The 20,668-nt window shown below is 35.6% G+C and overlaps 1 protein-coding gene across 1 annotated transcript in view; it reads left to right on the top strand.

The window, feature by feature from the left end:
- Positions 1–19,741, top strand: part of AK9 (adenylate kinase 9) — a gene marked incomplete at its 5' end in the record, with an annotated part of 70,338 nt that extends 50,597 nt beyond the window's left edge. Inside the window, 16 exons of the mRNA XM_083350175.1 lie at positions 19–294; positions 1,626–1,747; positions 2,465–2,684; positions 3,100–3,162; positions 4,652–4,855; positions 6,737–6,955; positions 7,724–7,937; positions 8,794–8,995; positions 9,506–9,652; positions 11,094–11,314; positions 13,015–13,211; positions 14,645–14,814; positions 16,506–16,604; positions 16,687–16,789; positions 18,031–18,145; positions 19,520–19,741. Of these exons, the coding sequence (XP_083206301.1) occupies positions 19–294; positions 1,626–1,747; positions 2,465–2,684; positions 3,100–3,162; positions 4,652–4,855; positions 6,737–6,955; positions 7,724–7,937; positions 8,794–8,995; positions 9,506–9,652; positions 11,094–11,314; positions 13,015–13,211; positions 14,645–14,814; positions 16,506–16,604; positions 16,687–16,789; positions 18,031–18,145; positions 19,520–19,722 (2,775 nt within the window). The 3' untranslated portion in view covers positions 19,723–19,741. The remainder of the gene's footprint in view (positions 1–18; positions 295–1,625; positions 1,748–2,464; positions 2,685–3,099; positions 3,163–4,651; positions 4,856–6,736; positions 6,956–7,723; positions 7,938–8,793; positions 8,996–9,505; positions 9,653–11,093; positions 11,315–13,014; positions 13,212–14,644; positions 14,815–16,505; positions 16,605–16,686; positions 16,790–18,030; positions 18,146–19,519) is intronic.
- Positions 19,742–20,668: the final 927 nt, after the last annotated feature.

Genomic DNA, 20,668 nt, shown 5'->3' with positions numbered 1-20,668 from the left:
CACACATTTCGTTTTTAGGCTCCTCCTATAAGAATATGTCTGTTGGGGCCACATGGCGTGGGAAAAACAGGCTGTGCCCGGTGGTTAGCAGATAAGCTAAATATTTTTCATATTCAATTCGAAGAACGCTTGCAAGAATTGATCATGCTCAAAACAGGAAAAAGAGTTGGTATTGAAGAAGAAGAGGAGGACGAAGAAGGTGAGGGAACACAAGAATTGGGAGAATCCACTATTCCTGAAAATACACCAGAATTTGAATTTGAGAGTGAAGAGGAAAGAAAGGAAGTTCATGAGGTAATCGAACTACTGTATATATTCCTTGTTAGTTTCTTCCGAAGTGGAAGATGAATTTCCATCAAAGAAAGCTATGATGGGAGATGCCAGTATTATTATTGGAAAGAAGACAAGCTATAATTGTAATTCCTTCTTTTTAGCTGATCTTCAACCACCCTATTGTGCCAATTCAGTTACAGGAAGACATTACTCGTCTCTGATTCTTATTTTAAAAATGTTAAATTAGCATCTATTCACTCAACTTTATATATAAATTGACTCCATATTACAGCAGGCTAAGCAGGTTTGGAATAGAGATGATGCAATCACATCTGTCTAAAAGAATTAAGTCTCATTAGCCTAGCAGTCCACCAAACCCAATGTATGAAGTGCATGCTATTTTAGTTGAATGTCCACAACAGCGTAGGAATTATGCTGATATAATGTCCACTGTACAGTACTGATAGTCCTCAACTTATACATAATTAAGTCCGTAATTACTATGATTAATTGGGTGATCGTGTAATTGCATCCGATTTTATGACCTTTTTTGCTTGGGTTATTAAGCAAACACAGAAATCATTAAGTGAGCATGGCATTTTAAAAGCAAAAATAGTGGTCATTAAGTGAACCCACTGTCCACTATGGGGCATTTTTTGGCAGAAATTGGAAGCAAATTCTGGTTTCCGGCAAAAATGTTGTAAACCATGGCCACATGACGATGGAATGCTACAAATAGCCATAAATGCAGGCCAGTTGCTGAGTGCCCCAAATGTAGTTTACACTTATGACCATTGCAGCATCCCCATGATGACGTGATCAAAATTCGGATCCTTGGCAACTGACTCATATTTCTGACAGTTGCAGCGTCCTGGGGTCATGTGATCATCTTTCATGACCTTCTGACAAGCAAAGTCAATGAGGAAGCCAGAATCATTTAACAACCATGCTACTAACTTAACAACTACAGTGATTCACTTAACAACTGTGGAAGAAAAGTTGTAAAATGGGGCACAACTGTAATTTACAACTGTCTTGCCTAGCAATAGAAATTTTGAGCTCAATTGTGGTCATCAGTCGAGGACTATCTATTTTTTATAGATAGTTATATCATTAGAACAGACTAAATATACACTTGCTCCATGAATACAATTTCCAGGAAATGAAATTAATATTTTCCATACTTTTATAGTATGTAAAATATTATGCTCTATGACTATATACTGTTACTATGTAATTATGAAAAGAACTTAAGTGAAACCTTCAATTATGCAAAATTATTAATCTAACTTCTTAATTACATTGCCACCTATTAGATAATTTTTTTTCATGTATTTTGATCATTTTAACAGAAAGAAATGCAATTAACAGATGAGGAAGAGGCAATCAAGGCCAATATATTAGAAAATGACCCAATTCCCATGGAAGTGCTTGATAATATTGTTCGTGACTGGTGGATGAAGGAGCCATTTCGGTAACCATTGTTTTTTTTAAGATGATTTTTGCCCAAGCACTTTCATTTCTATCCAGTGGTATGGCATTTCTCAGCCCTCTGATACTTGACAATAGAAAAATTCTAGAGAAAAAGAAAAATCAGTCACAGCCTCCTCTTTTGAGAAAAACCTTTAACACATTTGAGAGAGCTATTATACCACCCCTAAGTGGTTCTTTCCAAAGCTAATCATATCCATTTCCCTCAGACTCCTTTCACCCCCTATCATCCTTGTCTTTCTCTGAGCCTCAGAATCTTTTGTACAGTGTAATGCCCCAAACTGGACAGAGTTTATGAAGTGATTTGGAAACAAAACTTTATTTATGCAACTAAAATTGTTACCAGTTCTGAGACTCTAAACCAGGCTATGATAATGCATGTTCTCTCATGCATTATAAGTTGCCATTGTTTGGCAGGTCTCTTAAACTTTCTAACCTATTCCAAAGCACTAAACATATTAATTTCTGGCTTTATTACTAACAGAATTTTTAGTTGAATTTTCGCTTTTCCAAATGGGACACAAATTCATCAAATTCAATAAATCTGTTCCCCACATCCTAAATGTGTTCTCTAATTAGCTTTACCCACAAAACAGTATGGTATTTTTTTCTGATTTTTGATTTAAATAAAAACAAGCAAACTGAACTCCCAAGGCATAGTGACAACTTTTTTCCCCCTCCAAATACTGTTTCCATTTAGATCTACTGGGTTTATACTTGATGGTTTTCCAAGAACAGGAGACGAAGTCCAGTATTTAGCAGAGCGTTCACTTTTTCCAGATATTGTAGTTTGTCTTGAAGCTGAGGAAGATGACATTTCTGACAGACTTTTTACGAAACAAATAATAAAATGGAAAGAGAAACAAACTAAGAAGCTAGAAAAGAAGCAGCAGATTAAAGAAATAAAAGCAAAAGTGAGAGTAAGTATTACTAGCGTTAATTATATAATTCAAGGACAGATAACTTTTTCAATGATAGAGACTATCTTTTTTTAAAACTAGCCAAGAGTTACAGGAATCTGGCTGTTTAGAGCCGAGTGGACTAAAATTAGAATGATTTTAGATTTTAGCAGATCTAGCACTGAGGATTGATTTGATTGAGCTAAGTGATTCGGAGTTCACTTTCCAATCTATGATTTAAGATTAATCTATCTTTATATATCATGCTAGATTTACTACATTATTTTTGGCTCAGTGTTTTTTATGAATTGAGGAAGTCTTAATAAATTGTGGTTAGCTTTATTTCATCAGGGGTTAATTGAAAAAAATGAGATTTAATATTGGTAGGTTGGTTAGTAATACTGTAAATATGTATATTAAAATCTTTTATTAACAGGAAGATCAAATTGTTAGAAGACGAGCAGAGCTTCTAACTGAACAAGCAAGAAGGAAATCAGAGGTAAGAAAGACACCTAAGGCAAAATTAAATTTCATAAATCCTTTTTTAAAACATTGCTTTGAATTAATTTTATAGGAATTTATAAAATGACTAGTATTTGGACACTGTGCTGGAATTGAACAGAAAAGAAATTGCTAAATGACCACAGATATTTTTCTCTAAATTGGCTGGAATGGAATAAAGCCCTTAAATGTTTTGCTTTGAGAAAATACAGTAATCACTAAGAAGCCTTTGTGTTCATTGGGCTTGTTGACATCAGCTGTCTCTTGATCCCTGTCCATCCATCCATTGACATTTTTTCATTAAATACATTGAAGATGCCATCTAGCATCACCACTATCTTAATATCAATATGCTTCAAATGCAATATTGTTGTAGTTTAAAAAGGAATGTTCTTAAACTCTCTTCTCACCACCACTAGCATTTTCCACATATCTTAAAGTTAATCACAAGATTTAAGAAAGGAATTTTATGGATTTGGGGTGGATTCCAACCCTAAACAAAGAGGAAATGCTAGCAGATCTCCTCTCAGATTTTACTTTGAAACAACTGAAAAAAATGTGTGAATGAACATAGCTTTTATGTGAAAACTGAGAGCCCTAGTTCCTTTTCCTGTACAAGTTTGTTAAAGTAATAAATAAATAAAATAAAATATAAATGGAATTAAAATAAAAAAAATAAAAATAAAAGAATCAACTTACTTTGGCTCCGTGTAGCAATAATAAGCAAGCAAGAATGAGTATGACATTGTTCCAAAATTATTTTTGTCCAGAGGAGAAAAATCAGATGATCAGTTTCAAAAATTTGCATTGAAGCACAATTCTCTTCTTCCTTCTCCAGGCAATCTATTGCTACAGAGTACCTTTGATTCCCTCTCCCTCCCCCAATTATATACTGTTTAGAAGTAATTTCTCATGCTTTTTAGGGATTATCCTTTTTAGTTCAACCCACCACCATATTATAATAGAGAAGTCTCACCTGAGACTTCAGTTTCTTGAAAATCTTGGGAGCAGCTCCAATGGACTCCCAAAACTATTATTAAAGTATAATATTTAATAATACAAAAGGGGGATTGTTAAATATTGAACTATAGGATAACTATATTAACAGTGCTATATTTAATTTTAATTAAAAATAATAGGAAATGAAAAGAAATATACATTTTTGTCCTGGTCACATACATTACTTATTGTACTATATTGTACTATAGTGCTTATCATGCCCCAAAGGGCAAATGTGGATTCTGTCCATAAAAAAGTTGAGTATCCCTGTCCTATGCTGTTCCTAAACACATAGTGTGGCATCAACATCTGTACATAAACTCAAAATGAGTTCAATCATATGGGAATTAAATTTCACTTGCTCTTGGCTTCCATGTCTATCAATATTGCAGCATTTCAGCAAGCTATTGGTTGCTGCTATTGATTTGATAACACTTATTTCATGGAAGTCTTCAATAATCATTCCATAGTAACATGCTTAATTTTAGAATGAGGCGAGGAAGCTTGAAGCTGAAGGTGAAGATGAGGATGAGGATGAAGAAGAAGATATTGAAGCTATTCTGGAAGATGAGTTTCCAAAGGAAGAAGAGGAAGAAGAGGAGGAAGAGCAGGAGAGTGAAGCTACTGAGCGCATAAAGACTGAGATTGCAGAGAGATATGAAGCAGATACTGCAAATGTGCAAACTGTGCAGGTATTTTCAGCATATCTAACTTATCTCTATTCTATTTTAACATTTGCCTAAACAGTTTAGCAATTTGAGTAACTCAGATGCCTCAGAAGAATTGGTCAGCAGTACGTTCCTTTGTAACATCAATATGGTTGTCCAGCAGAGTAAAGGAAATTAATTAAAATTTGGGTTTTCTCACAAGGAGCTTCTCTTAGGAGCCCTTATGAACAATCTTACGCCTCTCCTTGATCCAGAGAGGAATCCAAGGAGTCAGTCCACTCATCAGCTACTCTTTCCACCATAATTATCAGCTCTGCTCTCTGTGTTGTCTACAATCCACTACTATTTCTCTGAAGTGGGCAAGCTGCTGTTTCCACTATGTGACATTCCCTTGGAATCTTCTCCTAACATTGTATCTATGATGAGTCACTCCTATTTTTTATCTCATAAGAATTGTAGCTAGTGCAGTTCCAATTACTGAAATTGCAATATATCTTGCAGTAGTAATAAACCACAGCCATAGTCATGGCTGTCCTGGTGGAATCACTGTTACTTTTTCTACCTCTCTGCCAAATGAATATTATCGCACCAGAATTCCAGGAAATTCTTTGTTAATTAATGTAACATCTAAGTACCCAAGTCCAAGTATTCACATAATTTTTATTATTGCTTTAGCTGGCATTTTCATTCCTGGCAATTTGCATAGAAAAGGGGTGGGACTTGTGTCAGGACAATGTTTCTGTCAATCTGAGCCCCCCCTTTTACATCTGTCCCTGGACACTATAACATCTGGATCAGCATACTAAATATGATTTATTGTTTTCTTCTTAAAGATTTATAATTCAAAATATAGGATGCATTCTGTGATCTTGATGCTTTATTGAAGTATTTAATTATGTGTTTGAGAGTAGAAGATAATATAAAGCTGCCTTCCAAAATCATAGAAATTCAAAAGTTGTATTTCTTCACAAAGGAAATCACTCTTTATATTCAAACTCATTTGAAAGATTCTACTAATACCAAGCAGAGAACCCTGGTCAAAATGATGGTGTGTGCATTATCTTTGTAACATGACATCCTGACACAAGTATACAAGTTGGATTATATAATGATAGCATGATGTACATGTCATCACCCACCATCCACTCCATACCTTAATGTACATCTATGGTTGGATATGGGCATTTGATTTGATTGACATTGATTTTGGTTGCAATTTTCCACATTTTCTTTTTGCAAAACACCAAATTTTTGCCTAGTTGTTAAATTGTGGTTTGATTCCTATTAAAAATAGATTAAAATCATAATTTTCTTTGCATGATTTTGTCTTTGCACACTGTTTAACCAACCATTGTGGTTTGTGCTTTATAAAGCATGATTAGTGGTATACTCCCAGCCAATTATGGATAATTCAGTAAATCATAGTTAAGCAAACAATGGATTAGTATAGTGTGTAAACCAAATATCCAAGTGCACCATACATGTACTTTTTTCTATCTTGTCTTGCAAATTGATTTTCAATCATGTAGTTATTATAGAAACCATCAGAAGGTGCAATTTATTCCTATTCTTTAATGTCCAGCTCTTGCATAAACATTTTAATGAATTTGAAAAACAATATAACTGTACATACTTAAGATGAATGACAATATTAAACCAATTGAAAATGTGGGTTGTCAATAACTTATTAATTCTATCTATCAGGTGCTGATAGATTTTGCAGTGGTATCCTTTTATTACCTCTACCATCTGCTACTCTTTTGATAAGTAGTTTCCTATTCCATAACTCTAATTAACCTGTGATACGCCTGCAGGGGTGATTTAGTTGTTGAGGCTCTATAAAAGATATTTGTTTAAAATACCTCTTAACCATTTTCTTTCTTTCTTTTTCATTTTTGTTCCCAGGAAGAATTTGAAAAATTAGTCATACCCCTAATAACTCTCACTTGCAAACGAAAGCCTCGCATTGTGCGCTACCAATTATTTAAAAAGATAAAAGACGTTGTAGAAAATCGTGAGAGCATATTTGAGAAATGTTATCCGCTAAGTTTTTCACTTGCACGGAAAATGATTGTTCTCTCTTATAAACATCCAAGCAATTTTGGCCAATGGGATCCTATCAAGGTAATCAAACTGCCAGGCTGCTTTTTTTCTAAAACTATTACTCAAGCTCAATTCAATATACTTTTGACTATTTATAATTATAAATAAATATGATGGGCTACATTCATAAAATGTTAATTACTAAGACAAAAGTTTATTATAATAATAAGTCAACAAATAGGGCTTCAAGTCCATTTTGGATGTATAGAAATGCATCATCCCTTTTTCCTTGCTTTTCCATCTACTTATTAACAGATATAGGAGCCTTGGTGGAGCAGTGGGCTAATGCCTCCTTAAGTAACACCCAGCTGCCTGCAATTAGTGCAGGTTCACATCCCACCAGGCTCAAGGTTGACTCAGCCTTCCATCCTTCCGAGGTAGGTAAAATGAGGACCCAGATTGTTGGCGGCAATAAGCTGACTTTGTAATAATGCCGCTTGGGGGAGGGCGAAAGCCCTAATAAGCAGGCATATACATAGAATGAAGGCTATTGCTAAGCACATTTGATTTGTGCTTAGATTGTAAGCCGCCCTGAGTCTTCGGAGAAGGGCGGGATATAAATGGGATTTTTAAAAAAAAGTGCCTCCTGCTACCGACCTTTAGTTACCTTCTTTACTATAGTAAGATATCTAGGAAGCCGGTTCTGTGTTCCACTTGCCACCACAGAATGCCTAATAAAACACGCAGAGGAGACACTCATGTCACATCTTGCAACTGATTGAAGAACTCTAATACAATACTCTATAATTTATACAAGTTTGGATATGAACAATTCTGTGTTTATTGCAGCTAAGTGAAGGAGATGCAATCAAGCCCTTTCGAAATGATGACACGCCAAGTTTTCCAGTTATTCATCGAAACTGTATTTATTTTTTTACAAGTAAAGAAAATAGAGAAAAATTTATGAAAAATCCCCTCAAATATCTCCGCCAGCCTAAACCTAAACCAACTGTACCAGTTAAAATTGCAATTGTTGGGCCTCCGGAATCTGGAAAGACAACAGGTCGGTTTCTACCTCCCTGTGAGAATATTGGTATTTGTGTTTGCTTGTTTTTTATTGTGGGGAAGCAAAACAAAATACAATCCACCTCCTCATGGTTCAGAACCATGCAAGTAAAATTCAGCCATTGTATCATTAAATTTTGGTGGTAGAACTGCAAGCCATTTTTTGAAGGTTGGAGGATTTTTAAGGGTGGAAGTGAGAAAGATTTTTCCCCTGCCCACTCTTAAAAAAACCAGGATCAGGCCTGTCTCTTCTCAGTAATATTAATATTGTCATCTGCAGCCTTTTATTTAGCTGCAGTTTCAAACCCGCAACCCTGAAAAGTTACACAGCCCCATTATATAAGCTATGGAATTGGGGAGGTGGGGTGTTGTACTTTTAAAATTTTAAATTTTTAAAAAATTTAAATTTAAATTAAACTAAATTAATTCATTTCAATTTAAATTAAAAATATTTTTTTCATCTGAGGTATAGTTCATTTAAGTAATTAAGGCATAATATATTTTAAAGTTTATATCTCTTCTACTGGCTGTAAGACATAATGCAAAATAAGAGAGAGATGCACACGTAGGTTCCCAATGTGAATGTTTCCTGGTAATTGGTCCCTCAGGGAACCAAGGGCAAAGCTGTTTTTCTATTAATAACTACTTTCTTGTTTAGTCAAGTGATGGTAATTAAACCTTAAAAATATCTTGGACTATATATATATTTCTTCCCATCAATGTTAGTCACCATACTAGTTTTTATTTTAACTGTCTCTATTGATCTTAATTACTTATTCTTTAGAAACTATCAGTACTGTACATTTCATTGATACAGTGAAAAAGGTATTAATAATTGGCAACATGTTTTGCAGTTGCCAAAAAATTTGCAGAAACATATGGATTAATGCGCCTTTCCATGGGAGATGCCATCCGTTCAATATTAAACTATCAGCCAGAAACGGAATTGGCCCTTGTGCTAAAGTGGCATCTTCACAAAGGACTGACTGCACCTGATGAGCTTGCCCTAAGGGCCTTAGATATTGCCTTGATGGAGACGGTCTGTAACACTTCAGGGTGAGCAATTTCTATTTCAGGTACTGCATTATTACTGTAGGGTTTAACAAACCAATAAGAAGCTATTTCCAGTCTATGCCACAGACTATTGTGGGTTGTCTGCCACATAATTCTGATAATTCCCATAGCATTTAACTACTGGGAAGTCACATCTCTGTATTTTAAAAAAATAAACCAAAACAAAAAGAGTGATATAGCTTCTTTGCTATAACCATAATACTTTTTTATTTTCATTTTATCCGATTAAGTGGATTTATTTGTTCATGGATTCTAAAATGTATACACACACACACACACACACATAGTCTGATTATAAATTTCAGAATTCTTTTAAGTCTCTCACTCCCTCTCTCTGAACATGTGTGTGTGTGTGTAAATATATATTTTTGTTGTTTCCTTCTGGTTTGTGTTCTCTACTGTGTTAGCAGTATTCAGGAATTACAGGAACTGTTACTGTTGTGAAATAAATCTGAACTCAGTTCTGAATTCTATTCATTTTCTCTCCCATAGAGTTGTTATTGATGGATACCCAGTTACAAGAAAACAGGTAGACCTCTTGGAAGAAATGAAAATCATTCCAATAAAAATCTTTGAGTTAGACATTGATATAAAGGAGGTTTTAAGAAGAGCGCTTCTGGATAAACAAAGTCCTAACAGGTAGCAGTGCCAGGAACATGGGAAGGAATAACCCATACAGACTGATTCTATTAGTAAAAGTAAAACTTTTTTTTAGATTTCACATTACAGGTTTTTTGTAAAAATAATAAAATAACACGTAAAGAAGCCATATCAAAGCTGTCATTTTCAGTTCCATTATTGTGTACAGAACATAGAATGGTCAATAACTAATTAAATGTGCTCCTTAAATGTTATTTCAATTGTCTTTCTTTGTGCCTCATGATATATTACAGGATACATGCATATCTTTAGTATTTGTCTGTACAATAATCCTGGCTAAGAATATATATAACAACCAAAAGAACAAAAAGTCCTTTCAGGACAAATGTATTGTGGTATAATCTTTTATAGCTAGAAATCTTTAATACCCTGATTGAAAAGTATTTATGTTCCATGAAAAAGGATTATAAACAGGTCATAGGGTAAAGATTTTTTTATATAATAAATGAATGCTATTTAAAACTAAGGGACGTGGTGGCTCAGTGGGTTAGGACGCTGAGCTTGTCGATCAGAAGGTCGGCAGTTTGGCGGGTCAAATCCCAAGTGCCGCGTAACAGAGTGAGCGCCTGTTACTCATCCCAGCTTCTGCCAACCTAGCAGTTCGAAAGCACGTAAAAATGCAAGTAGAAAAATAGGAACCACTACGGTGGGAAGGTAACAGCGTTCCGTGCGCCTTTGGCATCTAGTCATGCCGGCCACATGACCACAGAGACGTCCTCAGACAAGCGCTGGCTCTTCGGCTTTGAAACGGAGATGAGCACCGGCCCCTAGAGTCGGAAACAACTAGCACGCATATGCGGGGGAACCTTTACCTTTTTACCTATTTAAAACTAATTCAATTGCTAATAACACATTGGGCACTAAAACTATCAGCTGAGATGTGAAACAGTGACATAACCAAAGGATTTTGATATGTAATTAATGGGGGTTTTCATCCAAGGTTTATTATTTTTATCGGGGACGAGGGGGGCATGGTAATTACATTTTTTTTTAACTGAAAGCATTTCTTAAAAAATAGCAAAGTATTATGTTGTTGTATGTTTTTGGCCTCCAAAAATCAGTTAGAAATTGAGCCATTGAAATTGGTTACTGAATTCTGGCAGCAGAATCTCAAGGAGTTATGAGGCTTGGGAGCTACGTATAGTCCTTGCATCATGTCTGCCATGATGGAAGAGATTCTGTTATTAACCACCACCACCACCACCCCAAAATAATCCTGGACCTCTGGAGAGCTTTCCAGAAAAAATGGGAGGAGTTGCAGGGAGGAAGCATAGTGATGAGATCACTAAGTAAAAGAGGAAATCATGTCATGTTACTGCCACAGTCGACAATCCTTATCAATATAACCTAAAATAGAACAATTTTTATGAGGCAAAACATTAAAATGTTGCATTAATATGTCTTCAAATTGTTTTCTCAGACCTCCCTACCCACTGCATGACAGCTCTCATATCATTTCCCTCAAGAACTCCTGTTATCGGGCACAAACTGAGGAAATCAGGCCATTCTATGAGGAACAGCACCAGAACTGGTATGTACTTGATGGCTCTCACAGCAAATGGTGGATCTGGAACAAAATCCTACAGGAAACTCAAGCAGTTACTAAACAAATCCAGTTATACCTGGAAAGAATACGGCAAGGTAAGCTGAAAGTCTTGTTTTAAATGAATACTTCTTTGTCAAGCAAATTAGTATTTAAATCTACAATGTTATACTTGAAATTGAATTCACCTTGAAATAAAAATCAAAACATCTGAAATTTAAAAAGAGAATTATTTTGAGGAAACTCATAATCTGTCTGGATGCTATTTGCCCAAAAAAATCCAAATCCATCTAGTATTCATAATTGGTTTTAGAACTACAAAAGCAATTATGAATATTAGATGGATTTATAGGTGGTGCATTTATGGTATAAGAATCTGTCTATCTGTATCTATATCTATCATCTATCTAACATATAGGTATTTAGATATTCTTCCTTCAGCCCTATATGATGTATGCAATTCATGTAGCAATAGGAGGTCAAATACTATTAACATTAAACGGGTCTTTATTTTCTACCCTGTAGGCAGGAACATGTAATTAAAAGCTCAAGCTTCTTATTATTTGAATTAAATCTGATTAATTACTAATGGTTATTAACACTATGTTAATTTGAAGAGAGAGAGAGAGATAATCTTTATTGTCATTTTTTACTGTGGGCACAATGGCACACATTAAAAATGAAATTTAGTTGCTTGCTGTCAAAGTGTACATATACATAACAGACATTTAAATATTTCTAAAAAAAACGATACGGAATGTTTAAAAAACATACTAGTTCTTTGCCCACTGCACAGTTGAATCTTAAATTGACCCAAAATTAAACAGCATGAGACTTGCTGTACCCATTGCCAATCCCTATTCCACCTCTTTCTTCTCTGTTCCTACTCGCTGCAAGTCACCATCTTCTTTGGAAGGTAATGGATTTGTAAGCCTAACAGATTTTGCATACCTTGAGATTGCTGGTGGGTGGTATGGGAGTGGGAAAGTACTTTATCACTGTAAGGACAGCTTAAGTTTGTTTCATTCATGTCCAGAGGATGAGATGGAAGCAATGTCACAGGGTCACAGCACAATAAGTTAGTGGGGAATCTTTGTTAAAAGCAAATGTTGGCCAACTAAACTTTCCTGGCTCCTGAGGCCCTGCACTCAAGTCACTCATGCCTTAGTCATCTCGTCCTTGGACTACTGCAATGCCGTCTACTCTACATGAGGCTACCCTTGAGCGTTTGGAAACTAAAGCTGGTACAAAAGGCAGCAGTGCAAACAGTTTTGGGGCCCCATCTGCTTCTGGATGCAATTCAGCATTAAAGCCTTTATGGCACAGGTCCAGGCTACCTGAAGAACCATCTCGCCCCTATGGGATTGGCCTATTTATTTACCCCATCAGTCAAGGAATTCTGACTGTGAGGTCAGGAGAAGAACCTTTTCTGCCATGGCTCCTGCCCTCTGGAGCAATGTGCCCCTTGAGATGAGATCCGCCTCCACCCTCTTGTCTTCTGAAAGAGCCTGAAAACCTGCCTCTTGTCATCTGGCTTGGGGCCCTTCTAGGGGGTGTCCCTACTGGAGGTGGCTTGTAGGTTACATTCCATCTCCACCCTGTTTAGGCATTGGACATTTAAATTAATTTGTTGTATTAATGTTGATGTTTTAATTGTAATGTTTAATGATTTAGTTTCTAACTTTTTAATGGTCACAATTATTATTTATAATGCTGTAAAAGTCACTTGATGGTGAGATGGGTATCTTATAAATTTAATAAATAAAATAAGATTGTACTGTGTTTCTGTGGTTAATAGGAAAAGCCGCCAGTATTGCTGATATGTGCATCACGCCAAGTGAATTGCTCTCTCGGCTGGGAGATTTTGGGCAATATTGTCCAGTGAGCCTAGCAGAAAGAGAAGAACTTATTGATTGTTCTGATTCTCCTTCTCTGCAGTTTGCTGCAGAATTTCGAGGGCATTACTACAAGATGGCTGGACAGAAGGAGTTAGACGTAAGTATTATATTATTAATCAGAAAAACAGATGCTGGTGCAAGGAATTGTGAGAGATTGTGTCATGGTGGCCTAGTGGTTAGAATGCAGTACTGCAGTATTGCTGGCTAATTCTGCTGACTGCAACTGCCAGCAGTTTGATTCTCAGCCTTTCATCCTTCCAAGGTCGGTAAAATGAAAACCCAGATTTTTTTTTGGGGGGGGGGGCAATAGGCTGACTCTGTTAAGCACTTAGAGGGCTGTAAAGCACTGTGAAGTGGTATATAAGTAAATGCTATTGCTATTGCTATTGCAGTGCTTGATAGGCATATACAAATTGAAAATTGCTTGCATTATGGTATGGCAGAGGCCCTTGTAGAGGTGGGGAGCTGACTAGCAAGTAAGAGCAACTATTGGACTCTTCGGAGATGTCGAGAATCTTCTAAAGATTATTCTTCCCAACTTCTTGACTATTTAGGGAGGGGTTTGGAAGCAAAAACAGACTCTTTTTGTATAAGCCACAATAGCAAAGTTTGCTGCTGTGGCTTATATCAAAACTGGTGTTTTTCTCACCATGCATGGCATACACAATAAAATAGCGGGGAAGCTGAATTGTACCGTGTTCTTTTTTGTTTTCCTGAGCTTTAAGAACACAATGCCATTAACTGAAATGTAGTAGCAGTTGCACTTCAAGATGCATTTTCACAGTAAATGAAATAATTTCTGGGAGGTGATAATGAAGTACTTCCCTTTGCATCAAATACAGGTAGTCCTTGACTTACAACCTTCTGTTTAGTGACCAAAATTACAATGGCACTGAAAAAGTGTCTTTTGACTGTTTTTCACACCTATGACCTTGGCAGCCTCCCCATGGTCACGTGATCAAAATTCGGATGCTTGACAACTGACTCATATTTATGATGGTTACAGTATCCTGGAGTCATGTGATCACCCTTTGCGACCTTTTCACAAGCAAAGTCCATGAGGAAGCCAGATTCAATTAACTATCGTGTTACTAACTTAATACTTGCAGCGATTTACCTAACTACTGTGGCAAGAAAGATCATAAAATGGGCCAAAACTCACTTAACAACTGTCTCACTTAGCAACATAATTTATGGGCCCAATTGCGGTCGTAAGTCAAGGACTACCTGTAGCCTTCAATCAACGCCATCTCCCTGTCCTCAAAGCTTACTTTCAGAATTATTATACTATCCTTACTGTATATTTTAGTAATCCCTGAATCCTTCCCTCCCTCTTAATAATTTGATCTTATCCTCTTAAATTATTACTGCATTATATTGTTGTTCTATAGAGCACTTGTCAAAGGACTGGTGATAAATATCCAGTAGAACTACATAGGCAGTAGTTAAAAAAAGAAACATCCATTTTTTCATGTGTCTCTTATCTTAAAGTATGTTTCTTCTTGTGAATTATTATTTCTTTCAATGCAGAAATTCCTGAAAACTCCAGAATTATATGTTCCCCCATTAGCACCTTATCCTCTTCCTTTACTAAGTAATTTACCCAAAAGGCTGACTATAGCAGATGTGAAAGCTTTATTTCCCTTGCAAGCTGAACTGCAAGGCTTCTGCCCAGTCACTTATCTTGATGGAAAGCGAAGGTAATACTCACATGTTCATTACCATTAAATGTAATGTCAAAAAACAATGCTTTAAATTATTTTTTTATCAAATTTATGCCCAATGCCATTAACCGGACTGTCAGTATTTTACAATAGTGAAGAGAATCAACTGAAGCAAAAATAACCAGAACTAAAACATCCAAGACTATAATATTGTAAATATCTTAAAAAGTTAAACGATGGTGGAGCAGTGGGCTAATGCCTCCTTAAGTAACACCAGCTGCCTGCAATTAGTGCAGGTTCGCATCCCACCAGGCTCAAGGTTGACTCAGCCTTCCATCCTTCCGAGGTAGGTAAAATGAGGACCCAGATTGTTGGGGGCAATTAAGCTGACTTTGTAATAATGCCGCTTGGGGTGTGTGTGTGTGAAAGCCCTAATAAGCAGGCATATACATAGAATGAAGGCTACTGCTAAGCTTGTAAGCCGCCCTGAGTCTTCGGAGAAGGGCGGGATATAAATGGAATTAAAATTAAATAAAATAAATAAATAAATAAAAAGCGCTTTATGAAGCAACTGAAGCCTTTATTTTTTTGCACTTTATATGAGACATTTTCTTAATCTTGCACAGAAGGATTTGTTTTTAAAGAAATGTTAAGTATTAGTATATCTCACAAAATATATTATGCAGGTGTATCTGCTTGCTTCATAAAAGATCCAAAATTCCGTGTTTGCTTTGAGATGCCTTTTAAACTGTTGCGTTCTAAACTGTTTCTGTATACTTAAAAGTATCTTCCATTAACTTTGTTTTTAAATTTCACTAAATATTATAAACATTTTGGCCAAACACATAACCCAAATATGATCAAACTAATGCCTGGTATCTAGAATATATACCATACTGTACATTACATTGTATGATATCTGTAATGTACAGTATGGTAATACACTCAATATAATTTTTCCTGGATAGTTTTAGGGTTAAGGATGTGAGATTTTAACATGCTTCTGGATTCCCATATAGCTGCTGCCTTGAAGAATGCTTTTATTCTGTTCGTGCTGGTTCTTTGTTCCCCAAAAAGATGAAATTACATATAGCCAAGGACTGATTTCAGAGCTGACAGATATAGGACAGCAAAATCTTGTACAGAAAAGTAGAATAATTGCAGTACACTTAATTGGGACAACTTTTGAAAGGGGTTTGAAAAACAGTGCTGGTTGAAAAGATTAAACCCTTTGCTGGGTGTAGTTTTGATCAGAACCAATTACTTGAATCACGTGAGCTTTCTTTTATCTTAGCTCACTGGTTTCCAGTGCATTTCTATACTCAATTCAAAGGCTAATCATTATCTTTAAAGCCCTAAAATAATTTTAAGGGCTTCATATTTTAAGGATAATTTCCCTGACATAATTTGAAACAGAAAGGCAGTGTGCAAATTAATATATATATATTCAAATTAATATATATATTCAAGGTTGACTCAGCCTTCCATCCTTCCGAGGTAGGTAAAATGAGGACCCAGATTGTTGGGGGCAATTAAGCTGACTTTGTAATAATGCTGCTTGGGGTGTGTTGTGAAAGCCCTAATAAGCAGGCATATACATAGAATGAAGGCTACTGCTAAGCTTGTAAGCCCCCCTGAGTCTTCGGAGAAGGGCGGGATATAAATGGAATTAAAATAAAAAATAAAAAATAAATATGTGTGTGTGTGTGTATTGCTCTTCTTTTGAGGTATGAAGCTCTGGTACCTGGGAACATTGAATATGCTGTACTTTATCGCAAAAAGCTATATATTTTTGAAAATGAAGAAAAACGTCAGAGGTTTATGAGGTATGGAATGCATTAAGTATCTTCATATCTATATATTGAGCTAGATTTACATTCTGATGACCTCTCATTTCTGTATTCTTAGAAAACCAGAAAAATATTGGAAACTGACACTTCCACATAAGCTTCCCCCCTTAAAGGAACCTATACTGTTGACAGCTCTTCCTCTGACTGGATACCTTGAGCAGGTTTTTTTCTTCTTGTTATATATAGTCAATTTTAAAAATATATTTGGATTTTAATTAGTGTTAGTTATACTTATACACTGAGGGACGCGGTGGCTCAGTGGGTTAGGACGCTGAGCTTGTCGATGAGAAGGTCGCAGTTTGGCGGGTCGAATCCCGAGTGCCGCGTAACAAAGTGAGCGCCTGTTACTCGTCCCAGCTTCTGCCAACCTAGCAGTTTGAAAGCATGTAAAAATGCAAGTAGAAAAATAGGGACCACTACAGTGGGAAGGTAACAGCGTTCCGTGCGCCTTTGGCATCTAGTCATGCCGGCCACATGACCATGGAGACATCCTCGGACAAGCGCTGGCTCTTCGGCTTTGAAACGGAGATGAGCACCGGCCTCTAGAGTTGGAAACGACTAGCATGTGCGGGGGAACCTTTACCTTTACCTTATACTTATACACATTGCAAAACTCTAGAAAACACAGTGGATCATTTTCATTAAAAATGCTTCCTGTTTATTGATAAATCTTTTTTATAATTTTGATTTTGAGACTAGATTTGATTTGTGATGCACGGAAATGTACCACGTATGTCTCGGAAGATTTGATCAAATCAAATCTGCATATTTATAATGCCAAATAAGTTAATTATACACAATTATCTCCTAACTCACCTAGGACCTAAATTGGCATATACTAGGGTTATCCCTGGTTGGCAATCCTATTTGAACATCCACTCAAATTAGTCAAGCCTGTGAAATCTGTATCCAAATTTCTGTGCTCTCAGTGAATACACATTCAGCTCTTTAACATATGATGATGATGATGATGATGATGATGATGATGATGATGTTATCCATTCAGTCATGTCCCAACTCTTGGTTACTCTGTAAGCCAGGTCTCTCCACATCTTCTGATCTTAGACTACTTCTTTGAGTTTTTCTATGCTCTGGCTGGTGTCAGCTTTAATGATGCCCAGCCATTGTATTCTTCAATGGCCTGATTTCCTTTTACCACTAACTCTTCCAAATATAGTTGCTTTCCGCAGTGAATTCCCCCACATGACATGGCCAAAGTAAATATACTGTATATTTAACATACATCTAAAATTATTTTTTTTTAAAAAATCAAATTTCAAGGTGCTTCAGAAACTGTATTCAACCCCTCAGTGAAGCTCAATACCATGTACATTATAAAGCATAACTATGAACTGACATCATGATACTAAACAATTAATGTTAACAATATTTTATCCCAAAGGGTGTGGCTACAGCATTAATAAAAGCAATGAATGCAGTTGGCTGCTTAAAGCCAAAATTTCCATTCCTGAGTGTGAAAAGGACTGCATTGCTATTCATAGCCTATCATTTAAAAGGTAAAAGAAAGGAAAAGAGCATTAGTAAAAAAAAAAAAATGGGTATTTCTATATAATTAATCGTAAAAACATTCAGACTGAGCACTGACATCAAGAGTTAACTAAAGGAAAAAACTATTAATAATTTTGCTGATAGGTTAAAAAAGAACATACTTTTCATGTGCTTAAGTTCCTTTTCCAGAAGTTATTTTTAATTTTAGTATATTTTACTATATGAAGGGAGGGGAGCAGGTTACTTATGTTCCTTTTCCAGAAGTTATTTTAATTTTAGTGTATTTTACTATATATATGAAGGGAGGGGAGCAGGAAAGAATTAATGAACTTGTATATGGGAAACAAATTGGTTGCCCCCAGGGAGAGGGCGTTCTCTGTGGGTGCGCCTGATCTGTGGAACCGTTTACCGGTAGAGCTCCGGATGGCCCCCAACCTTCGCTCCTTCTGACGTGATCTAAAGACCTATTTATTTGAACAAGCCGACGTGGTCTGATGGGTTTTGGGATTTTATTATGTTTTTATGTATTTATCTGTTTTATTGGGCATTATGGTTTAATCTCTTCTTAATTTTTGTACTTTGTATTTTAGTATTTATTGCCCTGTTCACCGCCCTGAGTCCTTCAGGAGAAGGGCGGTATACAAATTAAATTAATAAATAATAAATAAATTAGTTACGTCAGTATAAATACTGACTTCTAGATAGAGTTGACGCATAATGAAAGCATCATATTCATACAGGAGTAATGGAAGCAAAGGAACATTTAGCCAATACTGACTCCGTAGTATGAATGCTAGGAAGCAGATCATTAAGGGGGAAAAATAAATGCAGAAGGTGGTCTAGTGCTTTCACATGTGACTTCAATAAAAAAAATATGGTTGCACATGAAACTGATAAAAAGTAAAACTTTTAGGTACTTTATCTGAATTTGTAAAAAAAATGATTGTTTCAATACTGAACAGAACATTAAAAAGAAAAAGATTTCCTCTTGATTTTTCAGTAGTTTTTTCTTCCATTCCAAGAATTAAACCCAGTATAATTTGATTGGATTTATTGTACATGCATAACAATTGCTTTTTGTTTTATGGTTTTGGTTTGTAATTGTATTTTTTTATTATAGTCTGCAACTAAAAATTAAAAGTAAGACCAGCAGTCTCATGCCTTTAAACATGGATTTTAGCTAATGTTGTAAATTGCCAGGAGCTGGTTTCCTAGAAGTACATGGATGCAAGTTTAAAAAGTAGTTAAGTAAATAACTAGGAGGATATTGGGAATCACTGAAATATAGTACGTGCATGCATTCTATGTGACTTTGGATATCGGAATAACAGTAATGTGAATTCTGAAATATAGTGGTATTAATGGTATTTAATTTCTTGCAGCATATAACCCTAACAGCCCTGACCATATACGAAAGAAATATAAAATGAAGTTGGAACGGTTCATAGACCATTGTGAACTTATCCCATACCTAGGCATCAAAATGACAAAGAAGTACAAGGAGCCTCAAAATCGGCCTATTGATTTTGATCACAAGTTACAGACTTTCTTATCTCTCAAAGATGTGAACCCAATTTCCTACTAGTGAAATACTGCAAAGTTATATACAGTATTCATGTTTGTTAAATTATATGAATATGGTTGTTTATATGGTTACTTTTAGATCCTGCCTAACTAGACAACGGGTCAAGATAAGCTCATGTCATTGGCTTGTTACAAGCCTAAATAAAATAATACTGTAGTTTCCTATAGGATGCCTTTCAAAATGCAGTTTGTAAAACTGATAGTATACAAACATATTTGTAAATTGCCCTACAGTCATAATTTTGCTAGGAACTTAGTAAAGATTATTTTTAATTAAGTCCACTTCTAAGAAAATATGTTTATCAATTGTGGTTATATTAATATTCTTCACTGATTCAATATAGAACTTTAACTGCTGTAAGCTATTTGTTAAATCATTATTGTTTGCCATTACTGTACTCTTAAATATTTAGTGTGTATTTAAATATAAAGATCTGAGATAATTTGAGATACTATATTTCATAAATTTGAGACATCTTGGCTTTCAGTTGTTACTGTAGTGGTTTTAATTTGTTACTTTTGTTAACTAGTGAAATATTAACTTCTATATGTAGTTATTTGAAAGAAACCACATTCAAATCATTGCTATTGTTTCTTCCCCAGTCCAGTTCTAAACAACTATGTGTAATTGCTTCATTTTACACTACTGAAGTTTGAGAATAATCTCATTCTACTGTATGTATCCTTTAAGCAACTCTATAGTACTGAGCACAATGGAACAATACAGTCCATTGCATATTTTTGCCCTGTTTACCCTTGATAGGATGGAAAATTAGAAAAATTCTGAATATTTATTATAGACAATGCCTTTAAAAACAGTGGTTTCTCAAATGGCTTGTCTTTATGCCATGTCTTCCTCACTTAAGTGGCTAATCAGATTAGTAGTTGGTATAGAGTTGTCTTCACTGAGATTGGTGAATGAAGTCTGTCTGTACTATTTCGGCAAA

This window comes from Vipera ursinii, assembly GCF_947247035.1.
Source record: "Vipera ursinii genome assembly, chromosome: 1".
Lineage (NCBI taxonomy): Eukaryota > Metazoa > Chordata > Lepidosauria > Squamata > Viperidae > Vipera > Vipera ursinii.
Note: the sequence above shows the minus strand (reverse complement) of the source record. Positions and strands in the feature narration are given on the sequence as shown.